This window comes from Ornithorhynchus anatinus, chromosome 15 (genome assembly GCF_004115215.2).
Source record: "Ornithorhynchus anatinus isolate Pmale09 chromosome 15, mOrnAna1.pri.v4, whole genome shotgun sequence".
Classification (NCBI taxonomy): Eukaryota; Metazoa; Chordata; class Mammalia; order Monotremata; family Ornithorhynchidae; genus Ornithorhynchus; species Ornithorhynchus anatinus.
Window position 1 is genome coordinate 16,700,832 of NC_041742.1, and position 15,697 is coordinate 16,716,528.

The following is a 15,697-nucleotide window of genomic DNA, read 5'->3' on the forward strand; positions in this document are numbered from 1 at the left end:
CGCTTGGGGAGATACAGAGTCATCAGGTAGTCCCACATGGGGCTCACAGTCTTCATCTCAGTTTTACAGATGAGGTCACTGAGGCACAGGGAAGAGAAGTGACTTGCCCACAGTCACACAGCTGACGAGTGACAGAGCGGGGATTCAAACCCGTGACCTTTGTTGGTATTTAAGCGCTTACTATGGGCAGAACACTGTTCTAAGCGCTGGGGGAGATACAGGGTCATCGGGTTGTCCCACATGGGGGTCACAGTCTTCATCCCCATTTTACAGGTGAGATCACTGAGGCCCAGAGAAGAAAAGTGACTTGCCCGCAGTCACACAGCTGATGAGTGGCAGAGCGGGGATTTGGACCCGTGACCTTTGTTGGTATTTGTTAAGCGCTTACTATGTGCAAAGCACTGTTCTTGTCTGTCCGTCTCCCCCGATTAGACTGTAAGCCCGTCGAAGGGCAGGGATTGTCTGTTACCGATTTGTCCATTCCAAGCGCTTAGTACAGTGCTCTGCACATAGTAAGCGCTCGATAAATACTATGGAATCATGGCCCAATGGAAAGAGCACGGGCTTTGGAGTCAGGGCTCATGAGTTCGAATCCCAGCTCTGCCACTTGTCGGCTGTGTGACTGTGGGCAAGTCACTTAACTTCTCTGGGCCTCAGTTCCCTCATCTGTAAAATGGGGATTAAGACTGTGAGCCCCACGTGGGACAACCTGATTCCCCTGTGTCTACCCCAGCGCTTAGAACAGTGCTCGGCACATAGTAAGCGCTTAACAAATACCAACATTATTATTATTATTACTATGAATACAGGGTCATCAGGTTGTCCCCCGTGAGGCTCCCAGTCTCCATCCTCATTTTACAGGCGAGGCCACCGAGGCCCAGAGAAGTGAAGCGACTTGCTCGCAGTCACCCAGCTGACAGGGGGCAGAGGCGGGATTGGCACCCACGCCCTCTGACTCCCCAGCCCGGCCTCTTGCCACCGAGCCACGCTGCTCCTCGGAGCGAATTGTGCATTCCAAGCGCTTCGCCCCGTGCTCCGCACATAGTAAGCGCTCGATAAATACGAATGAATGAATGAGTGGGGAGGCAGGGGGGCGGGGGGGCGAAAGTGGGCGGGGCCGGGGGCGGAGCCCTCGCCCGCGAACGACCAATCCCCGGCGTCGGGGGCGTGTCCGACCCCGCCCTCCCGTCCAATGGGCGGTGTTGTGGGCGGCCCCGCCCCTTTAGGCCCCGCCCCCTCGGGGGCGGCAGGAGCGGCTTGCGGCCGCCAGGGGGAGCCGCCGCCGCACCGAGCGCGGGCCGGAGGGCGGGGCCCCGGGACGGGACGGGACCGGCCGGGGGCGTCTCCCTCTGCCCACCTCCACCCCTCTTCTCTGGACGCCTTTTTTTTTTTTGTATTTTTGGGTCTTGGGTTTTTTTTTTTTTTTTTTCCGTTTTGCTTTTTTGCAATCTCCGTCGGAAGGCGCAGGAACCGGGCGCGGCGAGCGCCGGCGGCAGCAATGCAGCAGCAGCAGCAGGAGCTGCAAGAGCTGCAGCAGCGGCGGCGGCTCAGGGAGCAGCAGCAGAAGCAGCAGCAGCGGCGGCGGCGGCCGCAGACGGAGGAAAGAAGCCGCGGCGGGCGGCGCTGAGCGGACCCGACCCGACCCGACCCGACCCGACCCGACCCACTGCCCCCCCGCCCGGTGGCCAGGACCGACCCCGCCTTGTCTGCCCTCCCCCCCTGCGGTGCTGTGCGGTGCGCTGCGCGGGGCGGCGCGGCCCGGCTCTCCACCCATGGGTGAGTGCGGGGACCCGGGGGCCCGGGGGGCCGGCCAGGCCCGCCAAGTTTTGGGGTCCGGGCTGGGCGGGGGACCCGTCGGCAAGCCACGCCGCCCAGATGGGCCGCCCTGCCAGGCGGTTGCGGGGGTCCGCGGGGGCCCGGGGGGTGCGGAGCCGCAGTGTGCGGCCGCCCGCATCGCACACAAAGCCCGGACGCCACACACACCGGGACACTCACACCCACGGCCGGCCGCCCCCCGCGCCTGGACACACGTCTTCCCCCACCCCCACCCATCCCCTGCACTCCAGCACACACAGACACACACACACAAGCACAAAAATGCGGTCGCCACCACCTCTCCCCGCACACACACGCATGCACACACGATGTCACACACAGACCCCCGGCCTCCACCCACATATGTCCGCACATCCCCCCCCCCCCCCACCATTCTCCTGCACTCCAGCGCAACACAACGCCCCCCCTTAGAGAGACACACAAATGCACACACTCCCCACCTCCCCCTGCACACATACACACACACACAAACCCCGGCCTCCACCCAGACATGCCCGCAAAGCCTCTCCCCCAACCATTCTCTTGCACTCCAGCCCAATACAACGCCCCCCCCCCCCCGACACACACACACACACAAATCCAACCTCCACCTCCCCCTGCACACGCACGCACACACACAATGTCAAATTCACAGACCCCCCCCACCCCCCGGCCTCCACCCAGACATGTCCGCACAGCCCCCCCACCATTCTCCTGCACTCCAGCCCAACACAACGCCTCCCCCATACATACCCCAAGCACGTAAATGCACACACCACTTTCCCCTGCACACACAGTGTCATGCACACAGTATCATACACACACCCCCCAGGCCTCCAACCAGACATGCCCTCCCCCCGCCTCCCCCACCATTGTCCCGCACTCCAGCCCAACACACCGGCCTCCCCCCCCATACGCACACAAAGCGCATAAATGCACACACCGCCACCTCCCCCTGCACACCCACACTCACACCCTGCCGCCTCCCACATAGCTACACACATCCTCCCACCGTTGTCGTGCACTCCGGCTTCCATAGGCACACCACGCACAGAAATGCACACACCACCGCCTCCTCCCTGCGCACACACACCAGCCCAACTTCTGTCCTGTTGCTGGGCGGATTTATGTGCCCAGCTCGCATGCACGCACTCACACAAACACACACACAAAACCCATCTTTTCTGTCTCTGTTTTTATCAGTTTTCCGTCCCCTGCACACCCTGGGCGGGGGTTGGGTAGACAGGAAGTCAGAGGAGCGTGGGTGGGGTTGGGAATGCAAGCAAGAGCCCCCACCTCCCTTTTTCCTCTGTCCCCGCCTCCCTTAGCAATCAGTGGTTTTTATTAAGCTCTTACTGTATGCGGAGCACTGTGCAAACTGCTTGGGATTGAGCACAGTACGATAGAGGGGGTAGGCGTAATTTTTTTTTCTTTTTAACGGTTTTTGCTAAGCACTTAGGAGCCAAACACCCTTCAAAACCCCGGGATCGGTAGAAGGTAATCCGGTTAAGCGCAGTCCCTGTCCCCCATGGGGCTCACAGTCTCAATCCCCATTTTCTAAATGAGGTAAGGGAGACCCAGGGAAGTGAAGTGACTCGACCGAGGTCTCACAGCTGACAAGAAGAAGAGCCGGGGCTAGAACCCAGGTCATTCTGACTCCCAGGCCCCAGCTCTAGCCCCTTGGCCGTAGTGCTTCCATATTCCTTCCCACAAGGAGCGGAGAGTGTAGCAGAGGAGCCAAGAGCACACACAACAGATTGGGGATAATAGTATAGTATAAGGATATGGTGGTAGTAGATGATAGTATAATATAAGGTAGGAAAAGGATATATTAGAGAAGCAGCGTGGTGTAGTAGAAAGACCACGGGCCTGGGAGTCAGAGGTCCTGGGTTCTAATACCCGCCCTACCCCAAACCTGCTGCGTGACATTGTGACATTGGGCAAATCACTTCACTCCTCTGTGCCTCAGTCCCCCTCATCTGGAAAAATGGGGATTCGGCCCCCGTTCTCCCTCCGATGTAAACTGTGAGCGCCATGTGGGATCTGGTTATCTTGTATTCATTCATTCGTATTTATTGAGGGCTTCCTGTGCGCCGAGCACTGGACTAAGCTCTTGGAATACACGATTCGGCAACAGATAGAGACCATCCCTCCCCAACAATGGGCTCACAGAAGCAGCGTGGCTCAGTGGAAAGAGCATGGGCTTTGGAGTCAGGGCTCATGAGTTCGAATCCCAGATCTGCCACTTGTCGGCTGTGTGACTGTGGGCAAGTCACTTAACTTCTCTGTGCCTCAATTCCCTCATCTGTAAAATGGGGATTAAGACTGTGAGCCCCACGTGGGACAACCTGATTCCCCTATGTCTACCCCAGCGCTTAGAACAGTGCTCGGCACATAGTAAGCACTTAACAAATACCAACATTATTATTATTATTATTAAAAGGGGGAGATGGCAAAACAAGTAGACAGGCATCAGTACCATCAAAATAGATAAATAGAATCATATACCTATACACATCATTAATGAAATAGAGTAATAAATATCTACCCCAGCTCTTAGTACAGTGCTGGGCACCGTAGTAAACGCCTAACAAATACCACAGTTGTAGTTATGATAATTGTTCGCATTGGAGTCTAAAGGTAAAATCGGATCCCATTTGGTTCAGGGCCGACGGTGGGGCCTGCTTCCCCCGGTCCTGACCCTGTTCAAACTGGCCCGAGGCTGTAGGAGACGCCCCACTCCCCCCAATGCCTGAACCCCCCCCCCCCCAACTCGGTCACACGGTGCGGACTGCGACAAGCCTGGCTCCAGATGGCCACCGAGGCCTCGGGCCCTGCCATTCGACGCGACTGTATTTATCGAGCTCTTCCTGGGCGCGGAGCGCTGTGCCGAGTTCTCGGCAGAGGCCAGTAAGAACCATCCACAGAGACATTCCCTGCCCACGACGACGAAACCGTTTCCTAGTTGGTGCGGGGCTCGGAAAAGCACAAGCCAACCGCCGCCAAACGTGAAAACTAATTTGCCGGGAGGAGTGACACATTTCTGGGGCTAAGCTGCTCAGAATTGTATGACTCTGCCCGCATATGCTCCCTGGATTATGGCTCATCGCTCTTCCTGTAGAGTAGTCTTTTATTTTGACTATTTAATCGTCTGATTTTGGCCAAGGTGGCAGACGTGTCTTTCCGTTTATTTTCAGGGGTGAAGCCCAAGTTTGACCCTCTAGTAGTTCAGTGAGACTGCAGTTGCTGCAGAGTTGATGACTGGTCGAGGTGAAAGTATGTCACGCTTCATTGATGCATCTGAGTCGTATTCATTGAGCGCTCACTGTGTGCAGAGGACTGGAATGAGTGCTTGGGAGAGTACAGTATAACGATATAACAGTTGACTTAAGGTTGAGCGTTGTTGTGAAGTAAAGGAAGTGTCCTGAATGTTCCTAGGTGAGCAGTAAGTTTGTCCAATGGGGCCCTGCTTTGTCTTGAATGGAAGATAATTTTTTTATGGTATTTAATAATAATAATTATGGTATTTGTTAAGCGCTTCCTGTGTGCAAGGCACTGTTTAAGTGCTTATTGTGTACCTTGCACTGTACTAATCACCAAGTTAGAGTCAAGCTAATGGGTGGGACACAATCCCTATCCCACCTGGGGCTCCCAGTCTTAAAGCCCAGTTTGTAGAGAAGGTAACTGAGGCACATTGAAGTTGTGACTTGCCCGAGGTCACCCAGCAGACAAGTAGGGGAGTCGGGATTCGAACCCATGTCCTTCTGACTTTCTGGGCCCTATTTAGTAGGCCCCGCGGCTTCTCCGTTTTATGAAGGAGACGATGCATGCTTCGATGTAGCCATTAAATGGGGATGCTAACGGTGGCGTTCCGGGAGAGATGTGTCCACGGTGTCGCTATGCGTCGGAAACGACTCGACATAAGACAAGACAAGACAATGGTTTATAATGTACTTGGTGGAGAAGAGGAGGGACTTTGGTTCACATCATTAAAGAATTTCTGTATAATTTTATGCACATCTGCAATAGCCAAGGCATTACATTTAATTTGATAAATTTAAACAGGATTGAGGGAGAGGGGAGAGAGGCAATCTCTTCCTCTCCATCTCTCCGCCCGACTCCAGTTCTTCTACCACATCTGTTTCTCTGCCTGATGATGGGAGGATCTCAATGAAAGGCTGTGATCTCCCCCCAGCCCCCACCCTGTTACCATCTTATAATTTAGAAGACGGAAACATTCAGAGCCCGAGCTCATTATCGTAGCAGGCCTCTGTCCAACAAGTGTGAACTTGTCCGTCAGCAAATGCATAATTTCATGACACCCTCGACCGTGCCGTTGGTGAATTGGTGGTTTCTTTTGCATACCGTGGGATGGATAATGTCACCTTGCTTCGTGTGGGTGGGGACAAAAGCATACGCCGGGGGAGAGAGAGGACAAGGCGGAACTACTTCTGCTGAGGAAACTTGCACCGTAATTACGATTTGGAAATGGAAATTGGAAGAACTCAGCTTAAAAAATAATAATAAAAGAAGCTTCCCCTGCCCATCTTCCTCATTTATGCGTAAACCATTTTCCTCTAATACCCAGTGACCGCAGTGTGTTATGGAAAGAAGGCAGTCAGGAAATTAGGGAAACGTTCTCCAGACAATGCGGTTGAGGCCGGACGCGGTCTGACGTGGTGTCGGAAGGGTCGATTGGATGCACGAAGGCTTCGTCCAGAACGTGCCTCCTGGGGGAGTAGGTGAACTGACTCCATCGCCAAAGAAGCGGGTCAATCATCAGTTGGTCAGTGATATCAATCAATCGGAAGCAGCGTGGCCTAGTGGATAGAGCCTTGGCCTGGGGGTCAGTAGGTCATGGGTTCTAATCCCAGCTCCACCACTTGTCTGCTGTGTGATCCTGGTCAAGTCACTTCACTCCTCTGGGCCTCAGTTCCCTCATCTGTAAAATGGGGATGAAGAGCCTCATGTGGGTCGGGGACTTTGTCCAACCCGATCGGCTTAAATCCACTCCCCCAGCACTTCGTACGGTGCCCGGCACATAGTAAAAGCTTAACACATACCACTATTATTATTATTATTGATCACCCACTTTGTGGAGAGCACTGTGCTAAGTGTTTGGGAGAGTACAACCCAACAGAGTTGGTAAGCAGGTTGCCTGCCCGCAACAAGCTGAGAGTCTAGAGGGATCGCTTCTCCTGGTGGAGGGGCTTGTGCCCACTCAGATGCGCTTTTCAGATATTTTCACGGCCGTGAGAAGCAGTATCGCCCCATCGTATTTGATGAGGAAAGCATTGCACCACCCCTGTCCCTTCTGAGATTTGATTCATTCAATCATATTTATTGAGCATTTGCTGTTTGCAAAGCAGTGGACTAAGTGCTTATTGTGTGTCAGGCACTGTACTATCTGCTGGGGTGGATACAAGCAAATCGAATTGGACACAGTCCCTTCCCACATGGGGCTCATGGTCTCAATCCCCATTTTCCAGATGAGGCGACTGAGACCCAGAAAAGTGAAATGATTTGCCCAGGGTCACCCAGCAGAGAAGTGGTGGAGCTGGGATTAGAAACCATGACCATCCGACTCCCAGCCCCCATGATCTGTGCACTAGGCCATGCTGCTTCATGCTGTCAGCTTGGATGGATCCGATTGTGTCTTCACTTGAAATGATAGAGAAGCAGCGTGGCCTAGTGGCTAGAGTCCGGGCCTGGGAGTCGGAGAACTTGGGTTCTAATTTTGGCTCCGCCGTTTGTCTGCTCTGCCAGTTTGGTTAAATGGCTTGGTTTATCCGTGGCTCAGTCACCTCACCTGTAAAATGGGACTTGATTGTGAGCCCCATGTGGGGCGTGGACTCTGTCCAACCTATTTAGCTTGTATCTACCCCAGCACTTTGTACAGTGCCTGGCACAGAGAAAGCACTTGACGAGTACCATGAAAAAAAAAATAATAATAATCGGGGTATTCACTAAGTGCCGTGTGTCAGCACTACTCAACACTGAGGTAAATACAAGATAATCAGGTTGGACACAGTCTCTGTCTCTCATGGGACTCACGGTCTAAGTAGGAGGGAGAACTGGTATCGGCTTCCCATTTTAGGGATGTGGAAACTGAGGCACAGAACAGTTAAGTGACTTCCAACGATCACAAAGCAGGGAAGTGGCAGAGGCATAATTAGAACCCGGGTCCTCAGACTACAGGGGGGCCGTGCCGTGCCTCCTCCTCACTCTGTCAGCATCTGGGATTTGTTTCAAGCGGTCCGTAGATGAGCCGGCTCTGTCCTTCGAGGGCAGACCCGAGAGTCGGGGCAGGGATTCATTCGTTCAGTTATCTTGATTGAGCGCTTACTATGTGCAAAGCACCGCACCAGGCGGTGGGGAGGGTACATTGCGAGAATAAACACATTGCCGGATCCCAACGTGCTTCCCATCTACAGGGTTCTTAGGAGGGCGCTGAGAATCTGGGGGAGCTGAGGCCAGAGAAATAAGAGTCGGGGCCCCGGGGAGCCTGGAGAAATGGCCGAGCCGGATCCTCCTCGGATGGGGCCCGTCCGACGGAGGACGCCCCTCGGGAAGCCTCCGGGGCTGCCGGGCCTTGGTCCGGGCCCTGCAGGGTTTCCCTTCTTCCTCCAGCTGGATCGAAGAGCGAGGCAGGTTTTCGATAAGGCCACCCCTCGGTTCTGCAATGTTTCCGTCCTGCATTTTAGGGAAGTGACCTTGGCCCCTTTTCCTCCTCCCCACAAGGCAAAAATCGTCGTCTTCGGCTTTTTTTGTCGTGCGAGGCGGGTCTCGCCCGAAGCAGCCACAGTAGGCTGCTTTGGCTTTCTAGGCCCCCACCCCTTTTCCCTGGAGAGCAATTAAAATAAAAATTTCACTGCCAAATGACCTCCTGACAAAACCCCCAAATCTTCCCGCCGGTAAATTGGTGATAGCTTCTCTCGTCCCGGGGCTTCCCGAAACTGCTTCAAATTCACAACATTTCTAGGGCTTAGATCTGCTTTCTCTGCAGACTGAATTCTTTTTAGTGGACATGCTGCTCGTGAAGTGAAGCCGCACCACCTAGCAGGTAGAGCAGGGGCCCGGGAGTCGGAAGGACCCGGGTTCTAATCTGCATCCACCACTCGTCTGCAGTGTGACCTTGAGCAAGTCACTTGACTCCTCTGGGCCTCAGGTACCTCATCTGGAAAATGGCGATGAAGACTGCGAACCCCATGGAGGACGTGGATTGTGTCCAATCTGATTGACTTGTCTACCGCACCGCTCCGTGCAGTGCCTGGCACATAGTAAGCGCTTAACAAATACCATTTAAAAAATGCCCAACAAGCCCTCTTGCTTCAGGCAGACAAGCTGGGGCTGGAGGAGGTGACCTGGCCAGTGGGGCACCCCTCAGCTGATCTCCATCATTCTGGATGACCTCCGTCCCCTGGCCCCCTTCCTCCTTAGACTGTGAGCTCCACGTGGGACAGGACTGTGTCTGACCTAATTAATAATAATAATAATAATAATAATGTTGGTATTTGTTAAGCGCTTACTATGTGCCGAGCACTGTTCTAAGCACTGGGGTAGACATAGGGGAATCAGGTTGTCCCACGTGGGGCTCACAGTCTTAATCCCCATTTTACAGATGAGGGAACTGAGGCACAGAGAAGTTAAGTGACTTGCCCACAGTCACACAGCCGACAAGTGGCAGAGCTGGGATTCGAACTCATGAGCCCTGACTCCAAAGCCCGTGCTCTTTCCACTGTGCCACGCTGCTTCTCTAATTAGACTGTAAGCCCGTCAAACGGCAGGGACTGTCTCTATCTGTTGCCGACTTGTTCATCCCAAGCACTTAGTACAGTGCTCTGCACATAGTAAGCGCTCAATAAATACTATTGAATAATTTGGATCTCCCCCAGCGCTCAGTACAGTGCTTGATATGCAATAAGTGCTGAGTGAGCACCCTAATACTAGTCAGAACTGGCTCGCTCAGTGGTTGTGTTGAGGTCAGGGTCATTGTAGCCATAGATCTGCCGATGCAGGGGGGAGCCCGCGTGGCCTAGCAGATCAAGGGTGAGCCTGGGAGTCGGAAGCCTTTTGGGTCTCTCATTCCGGCTCTGCCTCTTCTCTGCTGTGTGACTTTGGGCAAGTTTCTTCACTCCCCTGGGCCTCAGTTCCCTCATCTGTAAAATGGGGATTGGGAGTGTGAGCCCCAGGTGACCCCTAGCTTGATTAGCTTCTATCCATCCCAGCGCTTAGAACAGTGCCTGGCACTTAACAAATATCACAGTTATTATTATTATGCCCGGGCCTGGGAGTCAGAAGGATCGGGGTTCTAATCCCAGCCTTGCCACTTGTCTGCTGTGTGGCCTTGGGCAAGTCACTTCACTTCTCTGGACTTCATTTCCCTTATCCTTCCAATGGAAATTGAGTCTATGAGCCCCTTGGGGGACGTGGATTGGGTCCAGTCCGATTAGTTTGTGTCTACCCCAGTGCTTAGTATAGTGCCTGGCACATAATAAGCACTTGACAAAAGCCTTGAAAAAAAGAAGAGGAAAAAAAAGAGGCATATCCAGGACTGGACTTAAGCATTAAGTTTCATTTCTCCCACTCCCCACCACCACCCCGGGAGATGATTAGAGCTGAGTTGCCGACCCTCTCTCTTTCATGGAGGTGCTTTCTCTCATTCTCTCTCTCTGCATGCATGTGTGCTTATACTTGCATGCACACTGAAAGTTTGTATGCACTGTTTTTTTTGATGGTATTGGCTAAATTTACTGTATGCCATAGTGGTTCATCTGTAAGATTAATACTGTGAGCCTCCTGTGGGATAGGGACTGTGTCCAACCTGATTAGTTTTGTATCTACCCCAGAGCTTGAGATGTAGAAGTAAGTGCTTAACAAATACCATCATGTCTGGGAAGCTCACGACAGAAGGGAAGGTATCTGCTAATTCGCTTGTCTCATGTTTTCCCAAGGGCTTAGAATGGTGCTCTGCACATGGTAAACGCTCAGTAAATACCACCCATAGATCGATTGATCAGGCTGGGCCTGTCCAACATGAGACTCAGTCTCGATCTCCATTTTACAGATGAGAGAACTGGAGCACAGAGAAGTCAAGTGACTTGACTAAGGTGACGCAGTCGATCGGTGGAGAAGCCGGGATTAGAACCCTGCTCCTTCAAACTTCCAGGCATTTCATCAAAGAGCAGATAGATTTATAGTGGGTATTTTACTGGTCTGTTTGATATATTTCTGGAGGTCATAGACATTTGGGATGTTTGACGACCCCCATAAGAGAGATTAGACTGTGAACTCATTATGGACAGGTGATGTATCTACCAACGCTGTTGAATTGTACTCTCTCAAGCACGTAGTACAGTGCTCTGCACACAGTAAGTGCCCAAATACCACTAATTTATGGTTTGATTTAGAATAAATCTTCGTCAGTTGAAAAGGGACTGACTTTTTCATGGGACATCCTGAAGTTCAAGTAAATTTACCAGAGCAAGAGATCTGTTTTTCTCCTGTCCTCCTGTCTCCCTTTTTTTCCTCTTCTTCTTCTTTTTAATAAGGCATGAATAGACTTCAGCTTTGCCAATACAGGCAAGGAGACCGGGAGCCGGCAAAAAAAAAAGTTTAACCGGCCTCCCATTTCTTTAGCTTGTTTGCCTTCTTCCCTTGCCGTTGTTAAGTAAGACATCAAGTACCATGTCTCTACTTGAGGCAGACCTAGCTGCCATAAAAGTAACAATAATAGTAATAAAAAATTCTGGTATTTAAGTGCTTACTGTGTGCCGGACAGTGTATTAAGTGCTGGGAAGATGCAAAGTAATTGGGTTGGACACAGTCCCTTTCCCAAAGGGGGCTCACAGACTTAAGCAAGTGACTTTGGGCAATTCACTTCACTTGTCTGGCCTCAGTGACCTCATCTGTTAAATGGGGATTAATAATAATAACTGTAGTATTTGTTAAGTGCTTACTGTGTACCCGCACTGTACGAAGCACTGGGGTGGTTACAAGCAAATTGAGTTGGACTCAGTTCTTGTCCCACGTGGGGCTTGCAGTCTCAATCCTTACTTTACACATGAGGGAATTGAAGCCCAGAGAAATGAAGTGACTTACCCAAGGTCTCACAGCAGACGAGTAGCGGAGTTAGGATTAGAACCCAGGTCCTTCCGACTCACAGGCCCGGTCTCTATCCACTAGTCTACGCTGCTTCTCTCTGGAAAATAAACCCCAAAGTCCGCCTGCAAATAAACTCTCTCTTCACTGAGTGAGTCCCTGTTGTTAAAGCCAAGGCATGCTTTAGAGGAGTAAGCTCAATTTAACTTTCTCCCCACAAGTAATGCTCAGTTTTTTTGGCCTTTCATCATCTCCATCTTCCCCCACAACACTAACAGTGGGTGGGTTTTTTTTTTTTTCCTTAAAAGTACACGTCAAGCAGACGCCTTGCCAGAGTGCTACAGATGAAGGGCTCCAGTTTTGAGACCGCCCTTGCGTCATGTGACTTGCTTTCCTGTTGCCAGGAAACACTTTATTCGGAAGTCAAGGGTGGGAGTACCGCCTCACACCATCACTGGCTGCTGTAAAGTTTCCTCGTTCAGAATCCTCACTCCGCTCGCCTGACTTGGAGAGGTGTGCGGTCACCGATGGGTATTTGGAAGCCTTGCAGAAATGCAAGACTTCCTCTAGACTGCAAGCTCGTGGTGGACAAGGTACGCGTCTACCAACCCTGTTGGACTGTACTCTCTCTCAAGGGCTTAGTACAGTGCTCTGCACAACGCACAGGGCGCTCATTAAATATCATTGGTTGATTCCCTCATCTGTTATATTGAACTCTCCCAAGGGTTTAGGACAGTGCTCTGCACACAGAGAGTGCTCAGTGAATGCTGATAATAATTGTGGTATGTGTTGAGCACTGTGTTTGTGCTAAGCACAGGGTTAAATAAAAAAGTGGTAATATAATAATAATGATATTTAAGTGCTTACTATGGGCCAAGCACTCTTCTAAGGGCTGGTGTAGTTATAAGGTGATCAGGTTGTCCCATGTGGGGCGCATAGTCTTAATCCCCATTTTACAGATGAGGTCACTGAGACACAGAGAAGTGAAGTGACTTGCCCAAAGTCACCCAGCTGATAAGTGGCAGAGCCGGAATTAGAACCCACAGGCTGTGGCGCCCAAGCCCGGGCTCTTTCTGCTAAGCCACGCTGCTTCTCTAAGGTTCACTCTGACTTAGGTCAGACATAGGCCCAGGGATCTAATTCCAGCCGAATCACATGTCGTCTATGTAACCTTGGACAAGTCACTTCACTTCTCTGTGCCTCAGTTCCCCCATCTGTAAAATGGAGATGAAGACTGTGAGCCCCATGCGGGGCAGGGACTTGTCCAACCCGTTTAACTGCTCTCTACCCCAGCAGCAGTACAGTGCCTGGCACACAGCACTTAATCATAAAAAAAAATAATCAGATTACATAGTTTCCTTTTCCTTCCTCCCACCCCCCAGTATCTCCTGGCTAATTAAGCTATTATCTTTTTTCTATTCTTTCCTTTGTGTTTCTGCTGTAATCCTTTGGTGCACCAGTGGTTTTGGTAAAGCACAGATCGATCGGTGCTCAGTCATTCATTCAGTCAATCATATTGAGCGCTTACTGTGTGCGGAGCACTGTACCAGGAGCTTCAGTCCCAGATTGATGATGCTTCTTCACCAGCATCTCTAGACTTTAAGCTCCTGAGAGGCAGAGAACTCGTCTCCCAGCTCCATTCCTCTCCCAAGTGCTTAGTACAGCACTCTGCACCCAGTAAGCGCCCAGTAAAGACCGTCGGTCGATTCTGCAGTACTTCCCCCTTGTAGGGAGCTAATCTTTCCCGCAAGGTCGGAGGGAGGAACGAACGAGGAAGCCTAGTTTGAGCGGGCGGCTTCTTGAGTAACAAGAGAAGATAGTCATTTGATGACTGTCATCTTTTTGCAAATATTGTTCCCTTCAGCCACGGTACCTTTTGAAGTGCTGAAGCTCATTTTATAGTCTCTTAGGATCCTGTCTCTCTCATCATCTCTGGAGTGCTTAGTTCAACACTCTGCACCGATTAGGTGCTCAATAAGTGCTAGTAGTAATAATATCAGTTGAGCACCCAGCCACGAGGTGCCATCCACTGTTTTAAGCATTTGGTAAATAGAAAACAAAAGTGACACATTTCCTGCCTGTCAGGAGCTGAAGTTCTCCACAGGAGAGAGAGGGGGGAAAAATTATTTGCAAAAGGAGTTTTGGCTGATTGCTTCTTAGTCTTGTCTGCTGACTGTGCTTGTCCACCGATCCAGGGCATCCAAACTGACCTGGGTTTGAAGGAAATTAGAGATGCGTGAAAGCTTCTCAATTTTTTTGGAGTGTCAAGGACTTAAAGGGTTAACCTGGTGTTCTGCCCCCTCTCAAAGATGAGCAATGCTGGACCTTCAAGAGTTAGCACCTAATCCTTTTCAAGTTTTCCTTTTTTTCTTTTCAAATTCATGCATTTATGGGCAGAGGCTTTGATAGGCCAATGAGCTTATTTTGGTTTGGAAGATGAAATGATTGTTTCATCTGGCTCTGGTAGGGATCACCCCTGATCTGTTTTTTTTCCCTCTTGCTCTACTTTGCAGCCTCTTTGAAGAGTGGATGGTGTGGAGGAGAATTTAATAATAGTAGTGATAATAATACTTATTATGACATTTGCTAAGTGCATACTGTGGGCCAGGCACTATACTAAGCGCTGGGGTGGATGCTGGCAAATCGGGTTGGACACAGGTCCCTGTCCCACATAGGATTTGCAGTCTTAATCTTCATTTTATAGTTGAGGAAACTGAGGCACAAAGAGGTGAAGCAACTTTCCCAAGGTCACCCAGCCGACAAGTGGCGGAGCAGGAATGAGAGCCCAAACAGCCTAGAGTAGAGGATAGAGCACCAGCCTGAGAGTCATAAGGTCACGGGTTCTAATCCCGGCACTGCCACCCGTCTGCCATGTGAACTTGGGCAAGTCACTTCATTCAGTCATATTTATTGAGTGCTTACTGTGTGCAGAGCACTGTGCTAAGCTCTTGGAAAGAACAGTTTGTCAACAGATAGAGATAATCCCTACCCAGCAACGGGCTCACAGTCTAGAAGGGGGAAGAACTTTGCTTTGAGCCTGTTACCTCATCTGTAAAATGGCGATTAAGACTGTGAACCCCATGTCTCTTGATTCGCACTCCCAGGCTGCCTTTCCAGCGGGCTGCACTTTCCAGAGGGCCTCACTGCCGCCCCGCTCCATCTCCACTTTCTGATCAGTGGCCGGTGGAATGTGTAAGTGTCCTTTAAGTAGCCCAAGGAATGTTTCCCGCCCCCCCCCCCCAGGGCCTTCTGAGGAAGGGATTGAAAGACAGAGCAAATTTGGCAGAGGTGCGATGAAGCCTTTTTTTATTTCCCTGAAAAAGAATCAGAACGGACTAATGGGATAAAAACAACCAAGCTGAACTTCCCAGCCTACGCGATGCCCAGGAAAAAACTTTCCAAGTGACCCAGGATAGTCACTCAAGGTTGTTGATGGGAGAGAAGTGTACGGTAGTCAACACACCTCTCTCCCATTGACAACCTTGAGTGACATCCTGAGTCACTTGGGAAGTTTTTTCCTGGGCGTCGCATAGGCTGGGAAGTTCAGCTTGGTTGTTTTTATGGTAATTATTAAGCATTTACTATGTGCCAGGCACTGTACTAAGCACTAGGATAAAGGGGAAAGTCCCTGCCCCATGTGGGACTCGCAGTTTTAATCCCCATTTTACAGGTGGGATATCCAAGACACAGAGGAGTCAATGAGCTTGCCCAAGGTCACAAACAAGACCAGCGATAGAGCTAGGATTAGAACTCAGATTCTTCTGACTCCCAGCCCTGGGCT

General features: G+C 51.2%; 1 protein-coding gene across 4 annotated transcripts in view; it reads left to right on the plus strand.

The window, feature by feature from the left end:
- The first annotated feature begins 1,675 nt into the window (after positions 1–1,675).
- SH3KBP1 (SH3 domain containing kinase binding protein 1) overlaps positions 1,676–15,697 on the plus strand; it is a 184,315-nt gene continuing 170,293 nt past the window's right edge. For 3 of the 4 annotated variants that reach the window (XM_029079759.2, XM_039914149.1, XM_039914150.1), the window contains exon 1: positions 1,676–1,776. In XM_029079759.2, the coding sequence (XP_028935592.1) occupies positions 1,773–1,776 (4 nt within the window). In that variant the 5' untranslated portion in view covers positions 1,676–1,772. The remainder of the gene's footprint in view (positions 1,777–15,697) is intronic. The other variant, XM_039914148.1, reaches the window with a different exon arrangement.